The 24,535-nt window shown below is 43.5% G+C and overlaps 1 protein-coding gene across 1 annotated transcript; it reads left to right on the top strand.

Annotated features, from left to right (window-relative positions):
* Positions 1-9,853: 9,853 nt before the first annotated feature.
* On the top strand, positions 9,854-23,793 carry MED9 (mediator complex subunit 9). The gene is made up of 2 exons (XM_079132121.1): positions 9,854-10,172; positions 21,901-23,793. Exons 1-2 carry the CDS (start codon positions 9,949-9,951, stop codon positions 22,115-22,117), a joined length of 441 nt encoding a protein of 146 aa, XP_078988247.1. The 5' UTR covers positions 9,854-9,948; the 3' UTR covers positions 22,118-23,793.
* The last annotated feature ends 742 nt before the right edge of the window (positions 23,794-24,535 follow it).

Genomic DNA, 24,535 nt, shown 5'->3' on the forward strand with positions numbered 1-24,535 from the left:
GCAAGTCTCATGAACACTGTGCCCAGCTGATTCTTTGGGAAGGATTACTGAACAATGCCTGGAGGGTTGATAGATGACAGGCAGCCTCATTGCTGACTGACTGGAGTTCCGCATGCAGTTTCCAGACAAGTGGCGAGTTTTGGAAAGAGAGAGGCCCTATTTGATGAGTGTCCAGAAAGGCCTTTGGGTCTTGAAAGACATGCTCCTCTCTCTGGATTTATCAGTTCTGCCCATAGATTTCTAGATCACTCTGAAAAAACTTCCCTCACTTCTATGTGCTATCTCTGCACGTGATTTGGTTTTTAGAGATTTTTCTGTAGGGTGGTGGGACCACTTTGGATCTCAGCATTAGCTGCTGGAGGATTTGTTTTGTCATCGTGTGCTTTTAGATTCTTCAGCTAAACCATGCCAATCCCCAAATCTGCTTCTGCTGCGTCCTGCCATCTGGTGTGACCTTGCTTTTCCCCCAACCATAGTCCTGCAGTTGTCTTCTTTTCAATCTTCCCACCGAAGCCATCTGAAGAGCCACTTTCCTACGTGCGCATTTGTTCTTTCCCACTCTCTCAGCAGGAGGTTGGTCTGGCTGGGCTTCTTGGCAGGACCCCCATCCTCACACCGGACTCAGTAACACCTGCCTGTGAGACATGCAGAGGGTGGGGTTAAGCAAATATCTGTGCTGGGAAAGTCATCTTGGCTAAACCAGCAAGCCTTGCCATTTGTGCAATGTTGTGTTTTTCCCACAAGATACAAAGCTTCCTAAGTCAAACACCGCTCCTTCTACTCCTCATATCCTCATAACACCTAATAACATGGCCTTGCACAGCACAGGGGCTCTGTAAATATTTATTATTTCTTAATCTTCCATCCTAGAACAGGGTCATTACTAACCAAGATGATATCATGAGTCTGATTGCATATGACACCAAAACAATAGCTGACATGTGAAAAGTGTAGGAAAAAAAGATGCAAAAATGTGATTCCTATTTGCTTGAACTTATCTCTGACTGCCTTTCTGTGCTGCTGGCTAATTTGGAACTGCGTGTGTGGACAACTCCTGAGATGTGTGAACATCAGACATAAGAAGAACGGGAAGCAGCTAGAGGGATGGGCAGTTTCCTGGGTTCATCCCCGTGGGGGACCCTGAGCTGGAAGTAGAATCACACCTGTTTGGTTGTTAAGGTACTTAGGTATAAGGTCACTTAGAAGGTATAAGGTATAAGGTTTGGACCTTAAATGTCCCCTAAAGGCTCATGTGCCCTGTGACAATATTGGGAAATAGTGGAACTTGAAGGAGGTGGAGCCTGGTGGGAGAAAATTAGGTCATGGTTGGTGTAGACTTGAAGAGGATATTGGGACCCCTGGCTCTTCTTCCTCTCTCTTTGCCATCCTTGCTGCAAGTAGCTTCCTCTGCCACCTGCTCCCACCATGATGCACTGTGCTTCCATGGTCCCCAAGGCAACTTGCCCAAATGACCATGGACAGAAACCTCTGAAACCCTGAGCCAAAGTAAATCTTTCCTCCTTATAAGTTGATTTACCTCAGGCAAATGTTATACTAATGCAAACTTGACTAATGCAGACACAGAGCTGGTAATAGGCAGATGTAGACAATGCTCTTCTTCTCCCAATCTGTCCCTCAGGGATGTGATTCAAGGCAGAGATCAAGTAATGAGGGGCTGCCCTGTTACTGGCTTCACTGTGTGACTTTTGGCTTCTTCCTACTGCTTCCTGGGTTATATTGAACTTTTACTCCTTCCCTACTGATGACACGATGAAAAATTCAATGTTTACCTCCAAAACTACTGCCTTGGTCTGTTCGTGCAGCTATAACAAAAGACCATAAAATGCATGGCTTATAAACAACAGAAATTTATTGCTCACAGTTATGAAAACTGGAAGTTCAAGATTAAGAATGACTCCTGGTTCAAAGACCTGCCTTCTCACTGTGTCCTGGTGGAAGGGACAAAAGAGCTTCCTTGGGCCTGTTTTATAAGGAGACCAATCCATTCTTATAAGTGGAGCCCTCATGATCCAATCACCCCCCGAAGTCCCTTCTCCTAATGCCATCACCTTGAGGATTAGGATTTCAACACATGATTTTGCAAGGGACACAAATATTCAGACCATAAGCAACTAACTTGATTCCAGTGCACAGACTGGGGCCAAATTGGAGGTTGCTGCTGTCTCCTGGGAGCACTGGGCCTGCTGCTGGCTTTTCCCTCCCTTTGCTTCTGGGTGACCCTTAGTTGGAGGCAGTCACCACAGAGCCATAAGCTTGACTGCTAAAGAGTTTTCAAAAGAAGCCCATGAATTTCCCTACAGGAAGCTCCTCATTCCCTCTGCGGGGGACGACTCTTCCCACACTTTCTTCTCTTCCTAGGGTTGCAGCAATCCCCGGTCAGGCAGTTACATAAGCAGTCCTCCTTGCCAACTGTCGCCAAGGCCACCTGGAAAATCGAGACACATGCGGACCAGTAATAGCTTGCCAGCCACTGGCTGAAGCTTTGCTTTGAGCCCTGTCATTACTACCAGTGTTGAATTTTTCCAAAACAGGAAAAACAGCAACATGTATTTTCTGCAAATTTAAAACCATTTGAGAGGCCAGGGAAGTGGCATACAGGGTAGAAACAACAATGTCATCCTGAACTCCCCTGCCCCTTCGTCTCTGGTTTCTCCTAAGGTCAGGATCATGTGCTCGTTTCCTGTTTCCACACCCCAACTCTTCCATCAAGCCTACATGAGTGACTTAGCCTCTGAAGACTTCTGTTTTCTCATCTGCAAAATAAGGGAGACATTACTAGCTACTCTCCATCCTGAAATGATTATCTGGAATGCAGGGGTTCCTTTCCCAGGCCCCCAAATTCTAGCTCAATCCTTTATGGAGCCCCCTGTCTAATTATCTTTTAGTATCCCCAGGAGAGGAGTGAGAAGGTGTCAGTATTCCCCTTCTGCAGGTGAGAAAGTGCATTGTTAGGAGAAGTGAAATGACCTAGTACTGCCATGTCCTGGATCATGACGTGGGTTTTCTCTACTCTTCACACTTGAAGGAAGAGGAACACGGCCAGGCACCTGGTTCTGCACCACCCCAACAGCTGATGCCTGGGCTCGCCCTTTCAGACCAACACCTGCTCAAGATACCCCCGCTGCAAGGGGGCTGAGCCGCTCCCAACCCTCGTGTCTGTCCCCTTTTGGCCCTGCAGTCCATCTGTGTGTTCTGTCCCATCTGTCTCCACACCTTCAAGCCAGCTGAATCGGCCTAGAGACAGAAGAGGTCAGGCAGCGAGCGACACCACCCGAAAGCTGAGAAGACGAGTGAACTGTATGGAAGGGCCCAGGACTTGGTGGCTCGGATCTGAGAACAGAGGCCTGAGCCCTCTAGAGAGGGGGTCCACCTGTGTCTCGGGGTCCCCGTCTGCCAGGCAAGGTAATAGATATTTCAGAGTTGTATAAGAAGGAAGTGAGTGTATGCAAATGCCCCCGCACAAGACTGGTCCTAAGCAACCATCACTCTCTCTGTGCTCCACTGACATTTAGGACGTAGACAAGAGCCTTGTTTCACTGTGTCCTTCCATCGACCCACCAAGAAGAAGACACAGTGACATGTGGAGAGAAGCAGATGGGAGCTGGAGGGGGAGCAGGTGGGGAAAGGATCAGAAGCTGAGAGGAAATGTAGCTTGTAGAACCAGGCCTCTAAAGGCCCCTTCGAAGGAGGTGAAGGGGCACATGATCCGCTCACTCTCAGTGCTTCTTGCATTTTTCAGCTTGGAACTTGTCTTCTACAGCTTTGGGGATTCTGATCGTCTGTGGTTGTGGGCTCTGTCCCCCTGTCTCAAGAGGTCTGAAAGCCCAGTGGCTGAAACCCTGTGGCTAACAGGATGCTCCTGGCCAGCATATGCCCTAGGCCACTCAGTGTTCCAGATGCAGCATCATGTTTACTTTTTGTTTTTCAGTATTGGGGATTAAACCCAGGGATACTCTATCACTGAGCTATATATATTTCCAAGTTCTTTTTGATTATTATTACTATTATTATTTTTTTTGTTATTAGGGATTGAATCCAGGAGTGCTTTACCACTGAGATACATCTTAGCCCTTTGTATGTTTTATTTTGAGACAGTCTTTCTTTTGTCATATATATCTATAACATATATATATATATATATATATATATATATATATATTTAGTTGTAAGATGGACACAATGTCTTTATTTTTTTTATGTGGTGCTGAGAATCGAACCCAGGGCCTCACATGTGCTAGGCAAGTGCTCTACCGCTGAGCCATAACCCCAGCCCAAGACACAGAGTCTTTCTAAGTTGCTAAGAATCTTGCTAAATTGTTGAGGTTGGCCTCGAACTTGCAATCCTCCTGCCTCAGCCTCCCAAGTCACTGGGATTATAGGCATAATCCATACCACCTACCTTCATATTTATTTTTATTATTTATTTATTTAGATCTTGGGGATCAAATCCAGAACTTCATGCATCCTAACCATGTTCTACCACTGAGTTGCATCCCCAGCTCCATCATTTTTAACTATAATTTTGAGATTGGAGTTAATGAACAAGAGTGGGAAGATTTACAATAAATCCAATAAGGCAAAACAAAGTAACTTCTAAAAAAGGTGAGGAGTGAAGAGTGAAGGGGACAAAAAGACAATTGGGAAGAGGGTATTTTTAAGAAAGCATTAACAGAAGGAGTGAAGGTCAAGGCTTGCAGGGAACAACTGGTAGGCAGAAAAAAAAACTGGCTAACAAATAATTTGAATGAAGATTGCTTGGTAAAGAGATCAGAAAGAATATGGTGTCAGAACAGTAATGGACCATTTTAGACAAAAGCTGTTTCCTGGAAAGGATTGCCTCTCACTTGTATTATATTAAAAGCTGTTTGGTGATTTAAAGGCAACTGGTGGAAGTCTGGTGAAAAATCACAAAAAGAAGGAATGGAGACTCAAAGAAAATCCCCTGTGTCTAAATGAAATATAGTCTTGATTTGTATGCTGAAATGCCCCAGAATGAGGGCTTCTGAGAAATGAGTCCACTAACAGGGAGTTGAGAAATTGGGCATAATGGAGTCTCTTTCAGCAAGGAGAGGGCGACTGAAAGGAAAAAAAGAAGAAAAATCAAATGGAATTCAGAGAGAGAAGAAAGGCTGGGTGGAAGGGAGGAAAGGGCTTTTGTCTGAGGTTTAAGCAAGGAATCAGGCTAAGGGGGCTGACTCGTGGTGTACATTGCACTGTGTTTGTCTTGAACAGCGGTGGCTGCCGTTTTTATTATTTTTTTAACTCACGAAAATCAAAGTATTGTATAGCTTTTCCAACCTGCCTGAGGCTCCAGGTAATAAAAAGAAAAGGATGAATCATATGTAAGAGTATAGCTTTGATGAAAAAAATCCCCAAATCACACAATGGTATGATTGGTTTAACAAGTCCCTGATGTTTGTCTGACGGGAGAAATGACTATTTTTAGACTTTCACGCAGCAGAAATAAATCACAAGCATGTTCGGGTATTTGTGATGTGGGTCCACTTTGAACATCTGAAAGTTCAATTCTCAGGTGCAGTCTTGTTTTTATATTTGTTCTCAGTGGAGCAGTTTAAAATTGAAATAGTGTTTACTGTGTACCTGGCACTATTCAAAGGCCTTATGTACATTAACTCCGTAATTATTGGGGCAGCCCTAAGAGGAAGGTTCTATTATTCCATTTTTCAGATGAGGAAACTGAGGTGCAGAGAGGTTAAATAATTTGCCCGAGGTCATAGAGCCAGAAATGGGAAGAGCCTGGATGTCACTTACTAATCCCTGTTGCACTCACCCCTGTGTGCAATGGTCCAAATTTGTCCTGTGTACTTCTTTCTAAAGAAAGAAATAAAACACCACATAGAAAGTTTCTATGCCTGTTATATTTCGATTCTGTGTTCCATCCCCCGTCCCACGAATGCAGGGTGCACCCTCTAATTTCTTTTTCAAATATGCATACATATATAGGCTAATATCTAGGGACAATGTATAGGTTGTTTTTCACATTTTGAACTTTTTCATAATGCCATGATGTGGATACACATCCTCTAAAGGCCCACGTGTTCAAAAGGCTTGGTCCCCAGTCCAGGGTGCTATTTGGAGGTGGGAGAACTTTTAGGAAGTAGGCCTCAATGGAAGTTTTAGGTCATTAGAGGCATGCCCTTGAAGGATATTGTGGGATCCCAATCCCTTCTTCTTCCTCTCTTTGGCTTTCTGGCCATGAGGAGAGCAGTTCTGCTGTACCTCAAATTCCTTACCATGATGTGCTGCCTCATCATAGGCCCAGAAGCAGCAGGTCAACTGACCAGAGACTCAAACCTCAAGAACTGTGAGCCAGGAGACCTTTCCTCCTGTTGATTATGTCAAGTATTTTGTTACAGTAATGGAAAGTTAACACATGGAAGTTATAATATACTACTTAAAAATAATACCCTTTGTGCCACTTGCTTTCCCCCTCTATTTCTGCCACTATAATTGTGAACCCTGCCTATGTTGACATGTATTGATCTTTCTGCATTATTCAGTTGTGTAGCCTCTGACCACATCTGGTTACTAAGCACTTGAAATGTGGAAATAGATCTGCTGTAACTGTAAAACACATATCACATCCCAGAGACAGTTTGAAAAAGTTAAATAATCTATTAATGATTTTTAGTATTGATTACATTTTGAAATGACAGTATTTTGAACATATTGGGTTAAAATATAAAATTACCTCCACTTGTTTCTTATTTTGTTAATGTGGCCACTAGAAAACTAAAAGTGGCATGTGGTTCATATTTATGGCTCACATTTTATTTCTATTAGAGAGCACCAATAGAGATCCTTCTTTTTAAAATGAAATCCTAGTTTAATAACAATCTTTAAGATGAGTTTTAGTTTCATTAATTGAAGATGTACTTTTTAAACTGCTGTCAGTCTTTTAGTTAATTGATGGAGAAAGCCCTAAATCTGAATAATAAAAATTGATATTTACTGATTATAAATTGATATTAACTTATTATTGGTATTCACTTATTCTAAATGTTTGACATGTTTCTTAGTCCATATTGTGCTCTGTAACAAGATTCTGCAGATTAGGTAATTTATAATTAACAGAAACTAATTTGATTCACAGGTTTGGAGGCTAGGAAGGCCAAGATCATCTGGTGAGGCGCTTCTTGCTCTGTCATAACCTGGTAACGGCATCACATGAGGAAGATGAGAAAGCCCAACTTGTATTCATAACAAACCCACTCTCTAGGTACCTAATGTGATATCATTAATCCATTCATGAGGGGAGATCCCTCAGGACCAAATAGCCACTTAAATATCCCACCTCTCAACCTTGGGGGTTAAGCTTCTAATACAAGAGTTTTGGGGACACATTGAAACCATGACAATAAGTAATAATCCACTCAGTCTTCCTGTGAGGTTGCAGAGCTGCACAAAGTGAGGTGAGGCAATTGTCCAAAATCACACAGCTTCAAAGAGCCTGAGCTGAGACTGAAGTCAGGCTGGCTGGCTTCAGAGCCCAACCTTTTAACCACTAATTCAGCTGGAAGAAGCCTTATGAGAATGGTGTAAATCTGCCCGAGAAAGCAATGGCCATATCATTGCAGTTGGTGAAGTCTCTAATACATTCTCCTTACATATCAATGAAGCATCTGGCTTTTCTGACTTTTAAAGAGCAGCTATAAACAGACACACATTTTTTGCAGCAATTTTAGTTTTAATGAAACCAGCACAGGCAGTATTTTTCTGACATCCGCTTGCAACATTATGAAGTTAACCTTACTCTTTGCCACTAATTACATTAACTATTTTTAGGGCAAACTGTCAATGCACCATACGTGTTCATGCTTCCTACGTTTCCAATTTGTTTTCTTCAGCCGTGACTATTTATACCTGAAGTGTTGGGTTTTTTTTTAAAAAGGACATTCTCATTATTCTGCCAATGATTAAGTTGGGGCTTGTAATTAAGTTATAAAACACACTGGGAGGGAAAAGATGACGTGTGGTTGCCATGGGGATATTATTGATGACTATTAGATTAATTCTTAAATTGTGAATACAAACCCACTTTAACATTTCAAATCATAAAGTTGCAGAATAGGGAGGAATTTGAGGTCACCTAAGTGTCTGTTTAGAACAGGCACTTGGTGTCAGGCAAGCTTCATAACCATGTGACCCTGTGACCAATCTTGTAACCATAGTAAACCTCAGTTTCCTCATCTATAAAATGGGAATACTAACGTCTACCTTCTAGAGTTCTCCTGCGAATTAAATGTGATAGTGATTGTAACTTTGTTCTTTGAAATAACTCTTATTACTCATGGTAGTTGTAGTAATTACTATCATTATTCACTAGATGACTCCAAGGGGATACAGTGTTTTCAAGCACACCTGGCCCTATTCCAGCAGACATTTTTCTCCTTCATTCTCTACCAGGACTCTTGAACTCTTCCCTTAGGTGAAGGTGTACAAGATTAGAAGGAAGAAAACCCTGAAGCCCCCACCTTCTACTTGCTTTCTCTTTCTCTCTCTCTTTGAGTCACTCTGCACATCACTGGCTGAAGAAAGCTGTGCTAAGGTCCATATACAGCACACTTCCAATGTCCACTTCCCCAAGGATCTGCTCCACGTGCCCCTCCCACTGCACCTGAACATATCTACATCCATACTCTCCTTAAGAGAATCCATCTTGGACTTAAGAGCAGTTGTTCACCTTGCTCCCTGAATGTAAGATTCCTTCCCCCTCTTTTCTGCCATGATGGTGAGTGAGGGCTCCAGTTGACAGCTTTCCTCATCATCCAGAAAAATTTTTCTATTTAATTTTTTTTAGTGGTAGGTGGACACAATACCTTTATTTTATTTTTATGTGGTGCTGAGGATCGAACCCAGGGTCTCACGCATACTAGGCAAGTGCTGTACCACAGGGCCCCAAACCCAGCCCCCAGAAAATTTTAATACAGCCCCCATATCATACTCATTTTGAGAAGAATAAACACAAACCTATCAGCTGTTCCCTTCTTTGGCCCAGTATCCTACAGGCTTCTCATGCAAAGAAAACTTTTCAGGGTCAACCATGTATGTGAAATTAGAATGTAGTTGAGGCTCTGCCATGTCCCTGGACTAAATAAGATTTTAGAGGTGGAGCAACTGGGACCTAAGTGCTTAAAGAACTGGCCAAAGATACTGAGAGTATCAGAGACAGTCTTTCTTCCAGGATATATTTTTTCTTGGGATGAGTATCCTTCTGCCTTGTATTGAAAGTTGGGACCGTCTTCCTCAACTACATACAAACACATCCAGCAGGTCTAGGTGCATATTCAATGTTTATTGAGTTGAATTATTCGTTTCTCCCTCAGCAGCCATGAGGAACTGGGAAAGGACCACAATTTCTTTGCCTCTTCGTCCTTTGTTCTTCGTATGGGGTCTGGCACTATGGGTTCTCCCTCTCCTGTCTGAGGTGTGCATGGTGTAGGCGCTTAGGTCCTTGGTCTCTGGACTCTGCTCCCCGCTGCAGAGCCCAGGCCTCACACAGGTGTTACCCTAGTGTCATTTACTCTGCAGCAGTTTCTGTTGTTTCTTGGAGAGACCCGCGGTCTTGGCTAAGTTGCGTATTTATTTCTGGGCTTCCTGTGTTAGTTGCTTTTGTGCCCACTTCGTCATATGGATAGTAAATAAGGCTGTTATTTCTGAAATAAATCTCTTATTCCGACTCTAAACCATTTCCAGGCCACCCCGGACCCTCCCACGGTCGCCCAGCAACAAACTTCCCCGCCCCTGCGACTTTGCTCCGCCCCGTTTCCAGCGCGCATGCTCAGAGCCTCCCTCCTAGCTCCGTGCTTGCCGAGTGCACGGTAGTGACGTACACAGTCCGCGACGCTCTCGGAAGGCTAATTCCTGGGATCCTAGTGATTGATTCCCTGACCCCACCGCGCCGCCATGGCCTCCGCCGGGGTGGCGGCGGGGCGACAGACCGAGGATGCGTTACCGCCCGCGTCCGAGCCGCCGCTGCCTGAGACCAAGCCGCTGCCGCCTCCTCAGCCGCCGCCTCCGGTCGCTGCGCCCCAGACGCAGCAGTCCCCAGCACCGCAGCCTCAATCACCCGCTGGCGTGAAGGAAGAGAACTATTCCTTTTTACCTTTGGTTCACAACATCATCAAATGGTAAGGGCCCTTGGAGAGGACGAGCCACCGCACTCCCTCTCTTCCTGTCTCGTCTGTTTCAGAGCTGCGAGAGCTCTGGGCGCTCGGAGGTACGCCCATATGTCAAAGATGAGGAAACTGAGTCCTAGAACCGGAAGAGGCCTTCTCTGAGACCGCACAGTTACTCTACGAGTTCAGCGATATGCTTAAAAAGAAGCCGAGTTATTGACTCAATGCACAGGCTCTGGGTTCCAAGTGCTCAAGTTTGTATCCCAACCGTCTTAAGCAAGTTAAGGTCTAAGCCCGTGTTTATTCACCTGTAACACGGTTAATACGGGTTGTGGATCCCTTATCCGAAATGCTAGGGATTAAGAGGGTTTCATATTTCGCATATTTTCGGATGGGACCCAAGTCCTTATACACATAACCCGAAAGTAATTTTATACAATATTTTTAGTTCACCTGTGTTTTGAATGCAACCTACCACACGAATTCGAGTGTGAAATTTTCCACATGTGGCATCATGTAGGCACTCAAGGTTTTGCATTTTGATGCATTTCAACATATACACATCATCTCACCTGTGTGGGGAAATGCCAGATTCTATGAGTATACACAATAAAAGGAGCCAACTTTTTAACTCCACAGGGCTCACCATCAGAAGGAAAGAAAAAACACGAATGTGGATAATATAATTAAAAAATAAAAAGAAGGGAAGAGTGATCAGGAAACATTAGAGGAAAGAAAGACACATAAGTTGCCCTAAATGATTAGATCCCTTTACTAACTTTGTTGTAAGATAGTATCAAAGGATGTGTTGTCATCCTTTTGAACAAAAGTCTTCCTGATCCCCATATTTGCCTAAGTTATTATTTTTTTCACATACAGTCTTGTTGCCTAAGGATGGAGACATATTCAGAGAGGTGCATTGTCATGGGCATACCCAAAGTTTACTTTCATAAACCTAGGAGGTATAGTTCAGTCACTTGACATGGCTTCTTGATGCAATCAAGAAGCTCTAAATATAAGGTGTATGAGGCTGCTGCTGGCCCATCAGGGCACACTGTTTTATAGTGATTTTTTTTTTTAAAGTAGGAGTACATTTTGGCAATTTAAAGTACAGAATAGTAGATACATAAGCCAGTAATATAGTCATTATTATTATTGAGGATTTATCTACTATCTATAATTGTATGTGCCATATTTTTAAACAACTGGCAGTACAGTGCGTTTATTTGCTCTAGCATGAGTGCTACAATATCACAATGGTGTCTCTGGGCCATTGAAAGTTTTCAGCTTGTATGTGTGGTCTGTCATGGAATAAAAGGTTATTCAGCACATTACTATATCCACATGATATTAAATGTAAACCCCTAGGCTTTTAACTCCTATTTAACCATTCAGAGCTAAATCAAAGTAAATTAATACAAAATACCACTCTAGTAACATTCAAGCGAACATTAACATGCACTTTGGTGTTTTGCTAAAAATGAATTGCCAGTTGGAACCTGAAAATCTTGAGTGTTAATGCACCAGCTTCTTTGAGGTTTAGATAGCCTGGATTCACTTGCTGTGAGATGATGTGATACTCACCCACCACAACTGCAAATCCTTTGTTTTCAAATAGATCCCCACTTTATTTGACTTCGCTTGGAATGAATGAGGCAGACTGTTCTGTCTTCATCAACAAGTGGCAATGAAGTAGCATTTCTTCTCAGCACCAGTGAGTTCACAAACAGAAATACAGATGACACCCCACCCCAGACTCTGAGCAGTAATGAATTATAAAGGGATTATCCAGCCAGGCACTGTGGTACACGCCTGTCATCCCAGCAGCTGGGGAGTCTGGGGCAGGAGGACTCCAAGTTCAAGGTCAACCTTGAGAACTTAGTGAGACCCTGTCTCAAAATACAAAGGGTTGTGGATATAGCTCAGTGGTAGAGTGCTTGAGTTCAACCCCAAAGAAGGGGGTTATACAGATTAACCCAAATACCCTGGTTTTAAGAAAAATATGGAAAAACAGAAGCACAAAAAGGTATGCATTCATGGAGACAGCTCTTGGGAGTTGTCTAAGTGTATATTATTCTTTTCTCTTTTTTTTCCCTTTTATTTATTTATTTATTTATTTATTTTGGTAACAGGGATTAAATCCAGGATAGCCACTGAGTCACATCCCCAGCCTTTTTTTTTTTTTTTTTTTTTTTTTTTTTAAGTTTTTATTTTGAAACAGGGTCTCCCTAAGTTGGTCAGGGTCTTGCTAAATTGCTGAGGCTGGCTTTGAACTTCCAGTCCTCTTCCCTCAGGCTCCTGAATTGCTGGGATGACAGGCATGCACCACCACACCCAGCCCTAAGTATTAATTCTTGAGTTCAGGTAGAGAAGTTGAGTTGGACTGACATTAAAAATGAAGCCGTAAAATATATTAGGGAGAGCAGACCTTGAAGTCAGATAGTCCTGGATTCAAGTCTGTGTGCTTACACTTGCTTGCCTTATCATCTTGTTAAATAACCTTCTCAGGCTATAATTTTCTTATCTTTAATATGTCAATAATGGACTTCAAACATTGAATTCAAATTAGCAGCTCTATAATGTACTATTTGGGTAACTTTGGGCAGGCAAACTAAACTCCTCTGATCCTCTTTTTTGCCTGTGAAATAGGAACAATAATACTTAAGTCATGAAATTGTTTTTGTAAGATATACCTAAGAGTATGAAAGATGATGGGTTGTCACATGTGGTTTGTGTAAAAGACAGTAAAAGGACTTTTTTTAAAAGCATCCCAGCAACTCGGGAGACTGAGGCAGGAGGATCTTGAGTTTAAAGCCAGCCTCAGCAAAAGCAAGGTGCTAAGCTACTCTCTGAGACCCTGTTTCTAAATAAAATACAAAATAGGGCTGGGATGTGGCTCACTGGTTGAATGCCCCCGAGTTTAATCCCAGGTTCCAAAAAAAAAAAAAAAAGCAAAGCATAAAATCAAAAAGAACAGGACAGGAGAGGATTGCCACAAAACAGATGGTCAAGGGCTAACTCACCTACCAACTCTGAAGCTAGCTGTCTTTGACCATCATGGCCTTCTCCCAAATCCCAGGAACTGCTTGGGCCTGCAATCTCTGGAAGTTGGGCATGAAGGATGGGGCTAAGAACAGGAGGATTACTTAGAAGTCTAGAATATCCACCCACTCCAAGAAGCCAAACTACCTTTCATCTTGGCAAAGGATTGCTCTTTCCCAAGATATATTCTCCAGAAGGAATAAGACAGCAAGGACCTGGATTGGGAGACACCAGGCATGTTGCAGGGGTAGGTAGTAGGGAGCCATACTGAAAATAGGAAATAAGAGAAAGTTCATCAACCAAATAGTAACCTACCCCTGCCCCCTGCAACCAGCCTTTTCCAACCTGGCTTTTAGCCTGGGTAGCCAAAGAGAATGAGGTACCTTCTCTGAGATGTCTGTCCAGTCCCAGAGAAAAGACATTGGAGTACAAAAACACACCAGAAAAGACTTTCTTTCCCCCACCAAAAAGCCAGATCCGTTCATTTGAAGAGAAACTATCACCTTGAGAAAAAGCTAGGATTCAGTCTGGAAGCCTTTGATGTATTATGTATTTGAGTTTATAGGCTAATGAGGGAAAGGGATGTGGACTGAGGAAGGGTAGGGGAGCCAGAGATAGGAGACCTCAGAAAGCCTGGAGAAACCAGAGGCTTGTAGAGGGTGATGCCAATGATAAGTCTGAAATGAGAGGGAGGAGGACAGTGTAGGAATGGGGCGGTGGGGGGGGGGGGTGAAGCCAAGAAATAGCATTGACTCTTGGGGTCAATTCTCCAGTTTGGTGGCATTGAAAGTAATCCAAGCTAGAACAGGGTCAGGATGGAGAGCTGAAGAAAAGGGAGGAGTCAGGATAGACTAGCACACCCCCTGTAGGGAGCAGAACTTTGTCCTATGAGGTTTACTGGGAGGCCAGGTGGGACATGGACTTGGCAGGCTTAGCCACAGGTAGTGAGGACTGGGGCCAGACCTAGTACACAGGGTGACTCTCCAAGAACCTTCATCTCTTCCTTCCTGAAACTTCCAAACAGTCCATTGGAGTGGTGGTCAGGGATGAACAAGAAAGTAAAACAAAGTAGCAAATGTAGCCTTTCCTGTTCTTATAAAGAATTCAGCTGGTTACATCAGTCTTTTATTTAAATTATTTCATAAGTCACAATTGCACATTCAGAAACACAGAAAGGTATAACTGCTGTGAATACTTAAGCTGCCTTCCAGGGAATATATATGTTTGTCTTTTCAAATATGTACACAAATTGAGACCATGTGCCTTGTATTATGCCTTTTCACTGATTAGTTCGCTGTGGGCACCTTTCTGTACTGCACATAAAGATTTGCCTCATTAAGGCCATTGCAGAGAATTCCATCTCATGGATGTACCATGATTTATGTAACTGGTCTGTACGTGTGCCCTTAGGCATTTTCCTAATTTTTGCTATTGCTGGTAGTTCTGGGGTAAGTAAGCATCCTTTTATTTCACTATGTTTATGGTGAGGTAAATCTTCAGCAGTGGAATTGCTAGAGCAGAAGGCACATGCATTTTTTATTTTGATAGCTACTGATCAATTTACAATGCTACTTCATTTAGCGAACTCCTCCAAAATTCAGTCCTGTAGACTGGGCTGCTTCAATTAACTTCAAAATTCTATTAACCTAAAGTGGCCCATAAATCTGCCACCCCAAAAGCATTAAAAAAAAATTAAAGTGGTAGATGGAGTCCAAGAGTACGCAGAGATATGAAATGAAAGTGATCCTTCCCCTCCGCTTCACCCAGTTTCCTCCCTTGTCCCCAAACTGCAAATATTCCATTTTATGAACATGCCATCATTTATTAAACTGTTCTTTGCTCAAGGACAGTCTTTATGCCAGGGGTTCTGCTTTGCAGTCAGTACTGCAGTTTGTCTCTTTATCAATACTGTCTTGTGGTTCTTAGGAGTCTCTGCAGGGGACATTTCTAGCAATGGGATGTACAAATTAAAAATTTTGATCACTATTAACAAATTCAGAAAGAATATGTCAGTTTGTGCTTCCGCTAATATTGTATTTGTATCTTCTCCCCACACCACTGCTGTCACCAGTAAACTTTTAGCTGTAGTTAATTTGATAGGTCAGAATTTATATATTGATCTGTATCTTTTGTTACCTTAGAAAAAAATCTTTTCATATGTAATTTTATGCATCATTTGTACTTTTCCCTATAAACTGCCCATGTTTCTATTAGGTCATTTTTTTATGAATTCTGTATGGTAAAGAAGTAATGTCTCTGTCAAATATTACAAATAATTCCCTCAAGTTGTTGCTTTTTTTCTGTCTTGTTCATGGTCATGGTTTTCTTGTGTGTTTTGTTTCATTCAGTATCATATAATTTCATGTAGTCAAAGTTGTTGAGTTTTTCCTTTCTGGCTTCCAATTTTGAATCCTACCTAGGCCATAGGGCTGGGGATGTGGCTCAGTGGTAGAGCGCTTGCCTGGCATGTGTGAGGTCCTGGATTCCATCCTCAGCATCACAAAAATAAAGAAGAAGAAAAAGATAAAAGACCTGGACACTCTAAAATTATAAAAATTAATTCCCATTTCTAAGTCTTTTCCTAAGACTTTATGATTGTGGTGTTTACTTTGAGTTTTTTGATGCTTCTGGAATTTGTTTTGGTGGAGAGTAAGGGAGCCAGCTAGCCACCTCTTCCCCACAGGCATTTAGTGAATATTCATTATTGTACCTCCTGGAGTTGCTGCCTTTATTATATATTGATTTGCCATATGTTTTTTGATCTACTTCTCAACATTCTGTCCTCTAGTACCAAACTGTTTTAGTCCTGAAATCCTCATAGTATGTTTACTTCCCATTTAGGGATATTCCCCCCTTGCTCTTGCTTGTTAGTTATCCCCTGTAACATCTTTACCTTCCCAGCCCAGTTTCCTAGTAACCTATCTGAGATTGTGATGCTTTTTGGTTTTGTGGACCTTTTTGTCTTGGACCTGCTCACTTACTCTCAAACCTGTTGAGACTACTCATCAGCTAGACCTAATCTTGTTTTTTAGATTAATAATCACTTCTTAATTAGTCTCTTTACCTTTAAACTCTCCTCTCTAAAATTCATCCTGTGTATGTTATCAAGTTAATTTTTCTCTACTCGAAATTCCCTAGGGCTTCAGAGGAAATGAAGCCCAGACCTTAGCCTTCCATTCGAGTATCTCAGCAGACCGCCTCACTTTGCATGCCTGGACCATCCACTGTAAAGTCCAGAACAGGGACTTTTCTGCTGCAAGTGCCTTTGGGAGGATGAAGTCCTCATGGGAATGCTGCATGTTTTTTAAGGACTTTTTTAGAGGCCACCTCCTGTGCTTACAGAGCTTTGTGAACGTGATTTCCACTGTACCCAAGGACACTCCCTGCCTGGCTACCAGAATCTCCACCTGGGACCACCCTGCTTACAGTGGGAACTCTTGTGCCTCCTAACATCTTTCCCATGGTTGAATGAACAACTAAAACTCTATACATTTATTTTTAAAGAATGAGGAGCCAGGATCAGTGGCACATGCCAATAATCCCAGCAACTCAGGAGACTGAGGCAGGAGGATCTAGCTTCAGAAATTTAGTGAGACCCTATGTCAGAATCAAAATTTTAAAAGGCTGTATCACTGTAAAACAGTGATAGAGTGCCCCTGGGTTCAGTTCCCGGTACTGAAAACCAAACAAATAACAAAAAGGATAATCTAATGCCTATAAGAAATATTCGAAATACCAAGTCTTTTGAGACCTTTCTTGGTATATATAAAAGTTCCATGATAAAAGTAGCAAGAAATGAGATATGTGAGACCAGAGAAAACTATAATGTCTTTTTCCTTTAAATTTACCAAATCTAATCTGAGTCTGGTACTATGTGTCCCAGCCTAGGAATTCTGGATTGCGTTGTTCCTGCCTTCCTGCTGTGTTTGGCCCACCCAGTTAGAGTATTCTGTCATTATGGGTACTGTCACAAAATATTTTTAATTAAACGTTTTCCTTTAAAATGTCGTAGGTTGCTATGTGGGTACAGGAGAGCCATCCTTGACCCTGCAGAGGGAATTCCAGTGATGGCATGCCAAGCTGTCCCTCCCATCTGATCAAGCTTTTGAAACAAGTCCTCTTGTAGTGGCAGGTCAGCAAGACCTCAGAGCCCCAGCAGGACCTCTTCCATGAGAACAGGGTGTTATTGACCTGCCTCTTCCCACACAAGGTCTGTTTTGATCCGCCCACCCTCCACGCCAGCTGAGGCTTGCTCCAGGGCTCAGCAGAAGTGGCCCCCTCTGCAGCTGCAGCAGAGGAACTGGGCAAGCCCACACCAGCATGGTCTGGGGCAGCTACTGCAGCCTCTGCCTTCACACCCTTCTCCTTCAGCCATGTCCCAAAAGGATGAGTGCCCAGACAGGAATGTCTGGGAGACTGCTTGGAAGAGTTGCTTCCAGGGCCTGCTTGAAGTCTCTTCACTCCTCTGCCACTTCATTTCTGTCCCATTGATTTCACTGACTGCCCCACAAAGTCAGTCTTCCTGGCCAGCACTTACTTAATACAGTGGGAGAAATGTTTGGGGTTGGGGGCAGGGTCCTAGGTAGAATGGGAAGCTGAGCCTAGGAAGGCTAGAGGCATTTGTGGGTAGCATTGGTGGCCCCCTTCACAGTTTGAACTTGCCCAGCAGGTGTTATCTGGGAGCTGAGGGCCAGCTAGAATTTTTAAGCAGCAGTGACCTGTGCAAACTTGGGTTTCTTTTTTTTTTTTTTTGGTAGTGCTGGGAATTGAACCCAGGGCCTTGTCCTTACAAGGCAAGCACTCTACCAACTGAGCTATATCCCCAGCTCCAGACTTGGGTTTCTAAAGGTAGGTGAAGCAGAGGGTGTGGAGGGGAGCCTTCCGTTTCCAGGAAGGCAGTGGCAGTGGGTAGTTCTCAGGAGTCTCTGGAAGGTAGAGTTGGCAGGACCCATAACTGGGAGAGTGACGGCACAAAGGGCAAGTCTGAGAGGGCAGCCCTGAGTTCACTCAGTGGGGTGGTTGGGGCCTTCCAGCAAGGAAGCGGACGGAGGCCCACTTTGGATTTTAGGGGTTTTCCAGACTCCAGGGAGAAGATAATCAATGACAGCTGGAAAGAGGGAGCTATAGGCAGGTAGGAGGGCTGGTGGGGAGTTGCTTTCAGCATGCACAGAACTGGGAGTGGCTATCAAGTCCAAGGGTGATTTGCAGAGCAGCTTCCCACCCACAACATGCCCCCCCCCAAACTTCTTTTAGCAGCAGAACCTTTTGTTGTTACTCCCTAAAAAGAATGTATTATACATGCAACCCTGAAGCAAGGGTGTAAGGTTCAGAGGTCTCTTGGGTGCTGGCAGAACTGGGGCAGAGGAATACAGCTGCTAGAGAAGGAACAGCCAGCATTGTCCAGAGTAGGAGGATAGTGTGTCATGGAGTGTACATCAGTATAGCTTTTTTGAGGTTTTTGTTGTTGTTGTTTTTGGATTTTTTTCTTTGATATGGAGTCTTTAAGTTGCCCAGGCTGATCTTGAACTTTTGATCCTCCTGTTTAGTCCCCGACACCATAGCTGGGATTATGGGTATATCACCGCATCCAGCTGAGAGGGCAATTTGGTAATATTTCAGAAATCACAGAACTTTTGACCCAGATTTCTCACTGGTGGGAAATTGTGTTCCAAAATACTTGCACAAGTACATGAAGATGTAGGTATAAGATGCTCATTGCCATCCTAACAAATTACAGGCATTCCAAACACACATCAATAAATAGTTTAGCTATATAATGTATATATGTGTTAATGCAGAAAGACCTCCAAAGATGCGTTGTTAGGAGAAAAATGAAAATTTAAAAAAATAGAACCAGGTATGGCCACATTTCTGTCAAAACAAAGAAGCATGTATTTTTATACTATGTTTTGAAGTGATCTGAAATAGTATACATTACATATCAACATGGTTATCTCTGGGTCCTAAAACTAAAGGGACTTCCTGTTTCTAAGTCTTTGCATCTGTCACTTTTGAATTTTTTCCTTTAAGTACCCATTAATATTAAAAAGAGAATAAAAGTTTTGGAAGGATGAAGCTACTGAAGTTAGCATGGTAGAAGGAGAGGCCAGAGCAGAGGAGAGCTGAAGCCACTAGTCCACAGTGCAGCCGCTGGGACATTTAGCTGAGGGCAGTGGAGGTTTTGAGGAGGACATAAGAAACCAGGTCAGATGCCACCCACGGTCAAAAGAAGTGACAATCAAGTTTTAGAGGAGGCTGGCTTCAGTTGATCCAGTGGGTTTCTTTTGCTTCTAACGTGCCAGTGGACACACTGTCCAGTTGTTGCCCATTTGCATTTGTGCTAAAGAACCTTTACTATAAAAAAATAAAAGAAGAACAAAGAAAATGGAGTTGTGATTCTTAGATGTGTCCACCTAACCTGTGCTATTTATGATTCTGGAGACACATATCCAGATATCTCTGTGGCCTGCTGGAAGGACACTCTGAGCACTACCCTTAGCAGTAATATTTCATCCACTCCTTTAAAAAGCATAGTAGGTGGGACCAAAGTGCCCTGACTTTGCCCTTGTTTGTGTGATTATTATCCTTCTTGACCTAGTCTGTCTCTCTCTCTTTTTTAACCTTCTAAAGTTGGATGATGACTAACATTGAGGACAAAGGCAGGCCCATTTAGAGCTTTCTGCTTTTATTCACTCAATATTTGGGCCTGTTCCTTTTCTTTGGGCCTGGGTATTTCATAGTCATTTTGGCTTAGCAGGTTCCCACTTGGTTCCAACCAGTTCTTGAATAGCATGTGAATAGCGTGTTTTCCTCGCCCCAGGACTCATGTGCTATTTACTGCCACCAACTAGGGCAGGTGAGCAGCTCACAGAGAGGCCCTCTTTCAGCTCAGCTCAGCTCCCCTCTAGGTGGCTTTTCTCATGGCTCATTTCTTATCTGAGGACCTTATCCTCTCCTAAAAGTTCACTGAATAAAGAATGGGCAACCCTGGAGATTTGGGGGTTTTCAGAAATAAGCATCTTAAACATGGCCCACTTCAGAATTTTATTTTGGGCCAAGTTAGGCCCAAAAGGTTAGTTTTGATTCAACAATTGGATTACCACAACTTTCTTCCACATTTTAATTTTATGTATTTTTAATTTGTTTTACTGTTTTAGAAAGTTTCATGTGATGTGAATCAGTTTTCTTTAAACTAAATTTTAATTTCAAAACTTCTTTGGGACTTAAGTTGGTAACAGTGTTAGTTCATGTGCCATTCAAGTATAATGCTTTCAGGATTCCAGATGGTTTCTATCTAGATTTGTGTATCTGAGCTGAAAGAGTTAAAAGATGATCCCTGATGAGGAGTATAGTTCAGTGGTCGAGCACTTGCCTAGTACACAGGAGGCCCTGGGTTCCGTCCCTAGCACCACAAAAAAAATATTGCTCCCTGTTTGCTTCCTTCCAAATCATTTGCAGTCCTCCTGAGCTCCAGGTACCCATCCTTAGCAGCTGAGTTAAGGCATACCCATTAATTGTATTTCTAAATTGAGGGCATCTAATGGCAGCAGGAAACATTTGCTTGGCCACTTATTCCCTAGAAGAGATGATTGATTCTCCAAGTTCCACCTGAGTTTAGACCTGTTGATAAATAATGAACAGGTCCTGGTGGCCATCTGATTCGCAAGGTGTGAGAAGTAGCTGATGGATCAACAGGAAAGATAGGTATTCTGTCTGCGTAAGCAGAGAAATGATGAATAATAAACATGAATTAGCACCATCTGGGTTGAAATTTCCCACCAGGGATGAATGTTTATTAAAAAATACATGATCATTGACAGTTTCCCACTGACGCCTCCATGGCTTCCTTTCAGAACAGCTTACTAAACTGGTGTTTCGTTTTTAGTCTCAATTGCTTTTACCAAAGCTTACTCACTAACTTAGGAGCGACTGGTGGGCCATTTTTTTGATATTAGTTGAGGGTTTTCATCCTTGTTTTGCTTTAATTTGGTAGTAACAGGGGAGTGTAGATCTCTGTGCAACTAATAATAGCTGGGAGATTAAGTGAATGATCAGCAGCCTTCAAAATGAGCTTGACCTGAAGGCAAGGAGTTTGCATTGCTGTGGTAGGAGAAAGCCTATATCTGCTGAAAATTTCCAGTATTTGTAACTGATGTAAAATTTATGAACAGCTCTATAGAAATTAGTCTTTATGTTAACAGGTTCAAGTGAGCATCAAAACCTTGGCTAAAATTAGCTCTTGCTAGTTGAAAAGTCTCCTGATTGGCTAGAAATGGCTTAGGTTATACAGAATGTGGTATGTAAACTTTTTGGTTTGGCATGAATCAGCTGATGATTGTTAATGGTTTATTCGTTCATTCAACCCAAATTTATGAGTTTATTTGCCAAACATGCCTGTGAACAAATACTTCTTGAGAGTCTGTGGGATAGGGAGACAGTTGTGGATGAGACGGATGCAGTCCCTGTCCTCAGAGGGCCAATGGTGGACAGAAGAGCAGGATTAAGCACCTGACTTTGTGAGTGTGCTAGACAAGGGGGTGTTGTAAGAGAGAACTGTTCCCTGCCTTCTGAGGTCGCACAGCTTATTTGGGACAGACACATCAAACAATGTTCTGAAAAGTATTGTAGGGTGCAGAACAGGGAAGCCAGGCGTGGGTATGAACTATGAGTGCTAATGACCATCCTCTGCCCTCCACAGCATGGATAAGGACAGCCCAGACGTCCACCAGGACCTGAATGCCCTCAAAACCAAGTTCCAGGAGATGCGAAAGCTCATCAGCACCATGCCCGGCATCCACCTGAGTCCTGAGCAGCAGCAGCAACAGCTGCACAGCCTCCGGGAGCAAGTCAGGACCAAGAATGAACTTCTGCAGAAGTACAAGAGCCTCTGCATGTTTGAGATCCCCAAGGAGTAGAGGCAGGGTGACTTCCAGGAATCCCTGAGAAGGCAGGGGAAGGCAAATGGCTTCCTTGCCCACAGTTCCTCTAGACTCCAGCTCTGAGCTCAGCTTCACCAGCCGAAAGCTTGTACATACCCATATGGCTGATGCATGCTGACTTGAGTGTCTGCTGCTGGAAGCAAGTGTTCCTTAGGTTGGGGGGAGGGCTGCCTCTGCCACTGGGGAGGGGGCCATCTGCTGTGTGTCTGGGTCCCTCCAGCAGATCTGAAGAGCACAGTAGGAAAGGAGGCGGCTCTCCTTACTTCCTGCCCTCCCACCCCCGATATAATCAGCATGTACCAGGTACATATTGTTCCTGTTAGCAGCCGTTTTTTTGTGAAGCATTTGCATAGAATTCACTGGTCGAATTCGCCTGTACTCATATGGCATGGGTTTAACATGATTAAAGGAGGCTGTGAGAGAATGAACGTTGTTTTGGAAGACCAGAGGGTGGGTGGCTTTCTCTCCCCTCTCCAAAACGGTTTGGTTCCTTTTATATTTCAGCCAGTGAGCGGAACTTTATCCTACCTGTGGGGATGTCAGCTTGAAGCCCTTCCAGGCAGCCCCTGACTCCAGGCTCCCTCTTCCCTTATATTTGGCTCTTGCTACCTTTGTCTCCTGTTATCTTCAGTTAGTGCTGGGGCATATCCAAACCATTCCACACCCATAGCGCTTCTCCAGGGATGGAGAGGGCCGGGGGTTCCCTCAAAGACTTAAATAGGGTTTTAGGCGAGCAGATCTTTCCTCTACCCATTGCCCTGGCTCAAACCATTATTTCCCCTCTGGGCTTCTCACCAAAGTCAACCCTGTTTGCTGTCCTGTAAACAAAAGGGTTCACAATGCGCTTTTTGTTGAGAAGGAGGCTCTTACGTGGCAATTGGGATGTCCCCTCAGCCAGGTGTGACAGAAGAGTTCTGGATCAGTTCTGATGGGATGGACTGAGCTAGGCCTGGAACTTACACGGCCACGTTCCTAGTTCCTACATGTTTATCAACAGCCCTCACTCCCCCAGCTCCATGCTTTCTTTCAGGTAGGACACTATGTGTGCTCTCCCCATGTCTACAGTGGAGGTGACAGCAGTTCTTCCCCCGAATCTTAAGTGTGAGGTGAGAAGTAACTGAATATTGTTTGGATCTAGAAATGGGCACATAATCTGTGCTGACCAGCTCAGGGCTTAGCAGGTGCCCGCTGACTGGCCTCATTGGCAGAAGTACTGGTTGGAGATGTTAGCAGGGGTTCTAGTGGTGTCCACCTGTAGCCAACGGTCAGAAGGTGACTGGCATATTGGAAACCTGGGACTGTGTGAAGGAGATCAGGTTTCAGAGACAGGCTTTGGCCAGAAAAGTAGGCTCTGAGTTTAAGTGGGTGGTCACCTATTAGATCAGTTCTATCTTGGGACTGTTATTTAACTGAATCAGTTATCTTAAAATTTCAGAGTAGCAGGTGGGCCAGTTTTAAGGCTCTGACCAAATACCATGGAACATGAAGCATGTAAAAATATAAAACCTTCGGGGCCTTTCTGGGAGTCTGAAATGGAGAAGGGCTCCTCACCAGGGGTGGGGGGAGATGGAACCTTCTCTGTATTCCAGTGATTTGACCTGTGATATTTTTCAAGTGTGTGATTAAAAGAACTTACTGCTCTACTGTCAGGACACCATGGTTTTTTGTGTTTTGTTTTTGCAATACTGGGGGGAGGTCAAACCCAGAGGATCCTGTTTTTTTATGCCCAGGAATTCATAATGGGATGTATCTTGCATAGTTGAGAGGAAGGTATTCACTTCGCTTAGACAAAGAATGAAGTTGGAAGACCTTGCTCCTTGTCCCTCTCCTTCCAGCACAGTTAAACCAGCATAAGAACAATAACTACTGGACACAGTGGTGCATGCCTGTAATCCCAATTACTCTGGAGGCTGAGAGACAAAAGAATCACAAGTTCAAGGCCATCCAGGGCAACTTCACAAGACCTGTCTCAATATAAGTAAAAAAGAGCTGGGATACAGCTCAGTGGTAGGATGCCCCTGAGTTCAGTAAATGACTTCCTCAATGAGGAGCATCTGTCCCCACAGGTGAATCTGACTGGAGGATCATTCCACATCTGTGTGTGAGTCACCTCTGGGCCATCCCTCCTCCTGGTGGGGATAACTTTTGGCAATTTGAAGAGGTCCAGTACTGGCAGGGAGTGGCCCTCACCAGAGCAGGGTTGAAGTCCTTCCCCTAGGACAGTTTTGAGTCTCCTTCACAGAGAGCTGAGCATCCTCTAAGAAGCCACCAGTTATGTGGATTACTGGGTGGCAGGCATTTGTGCTCAGTACTTTTCAAACATCACACCTAATCCCCACAGCTACTCCATGCAGAGGGCCTTCTCTGTACTTCTCAGATGATGAATTTGGCAGG

The sequence above is a fragment of the Sciurus vulgaris genome (genome assembly GCF_902686455.1).
Source record: "Sciurus vulgaris genome assembly, chromosome: 3".
Classification (NCBI taxonomy): domain Eukaryota; kingdom Metazoa; phylum Chordata; class Mammalia; order Rodentia; family Sciuridae; genus Sciurus; species Sciurus vulgaris.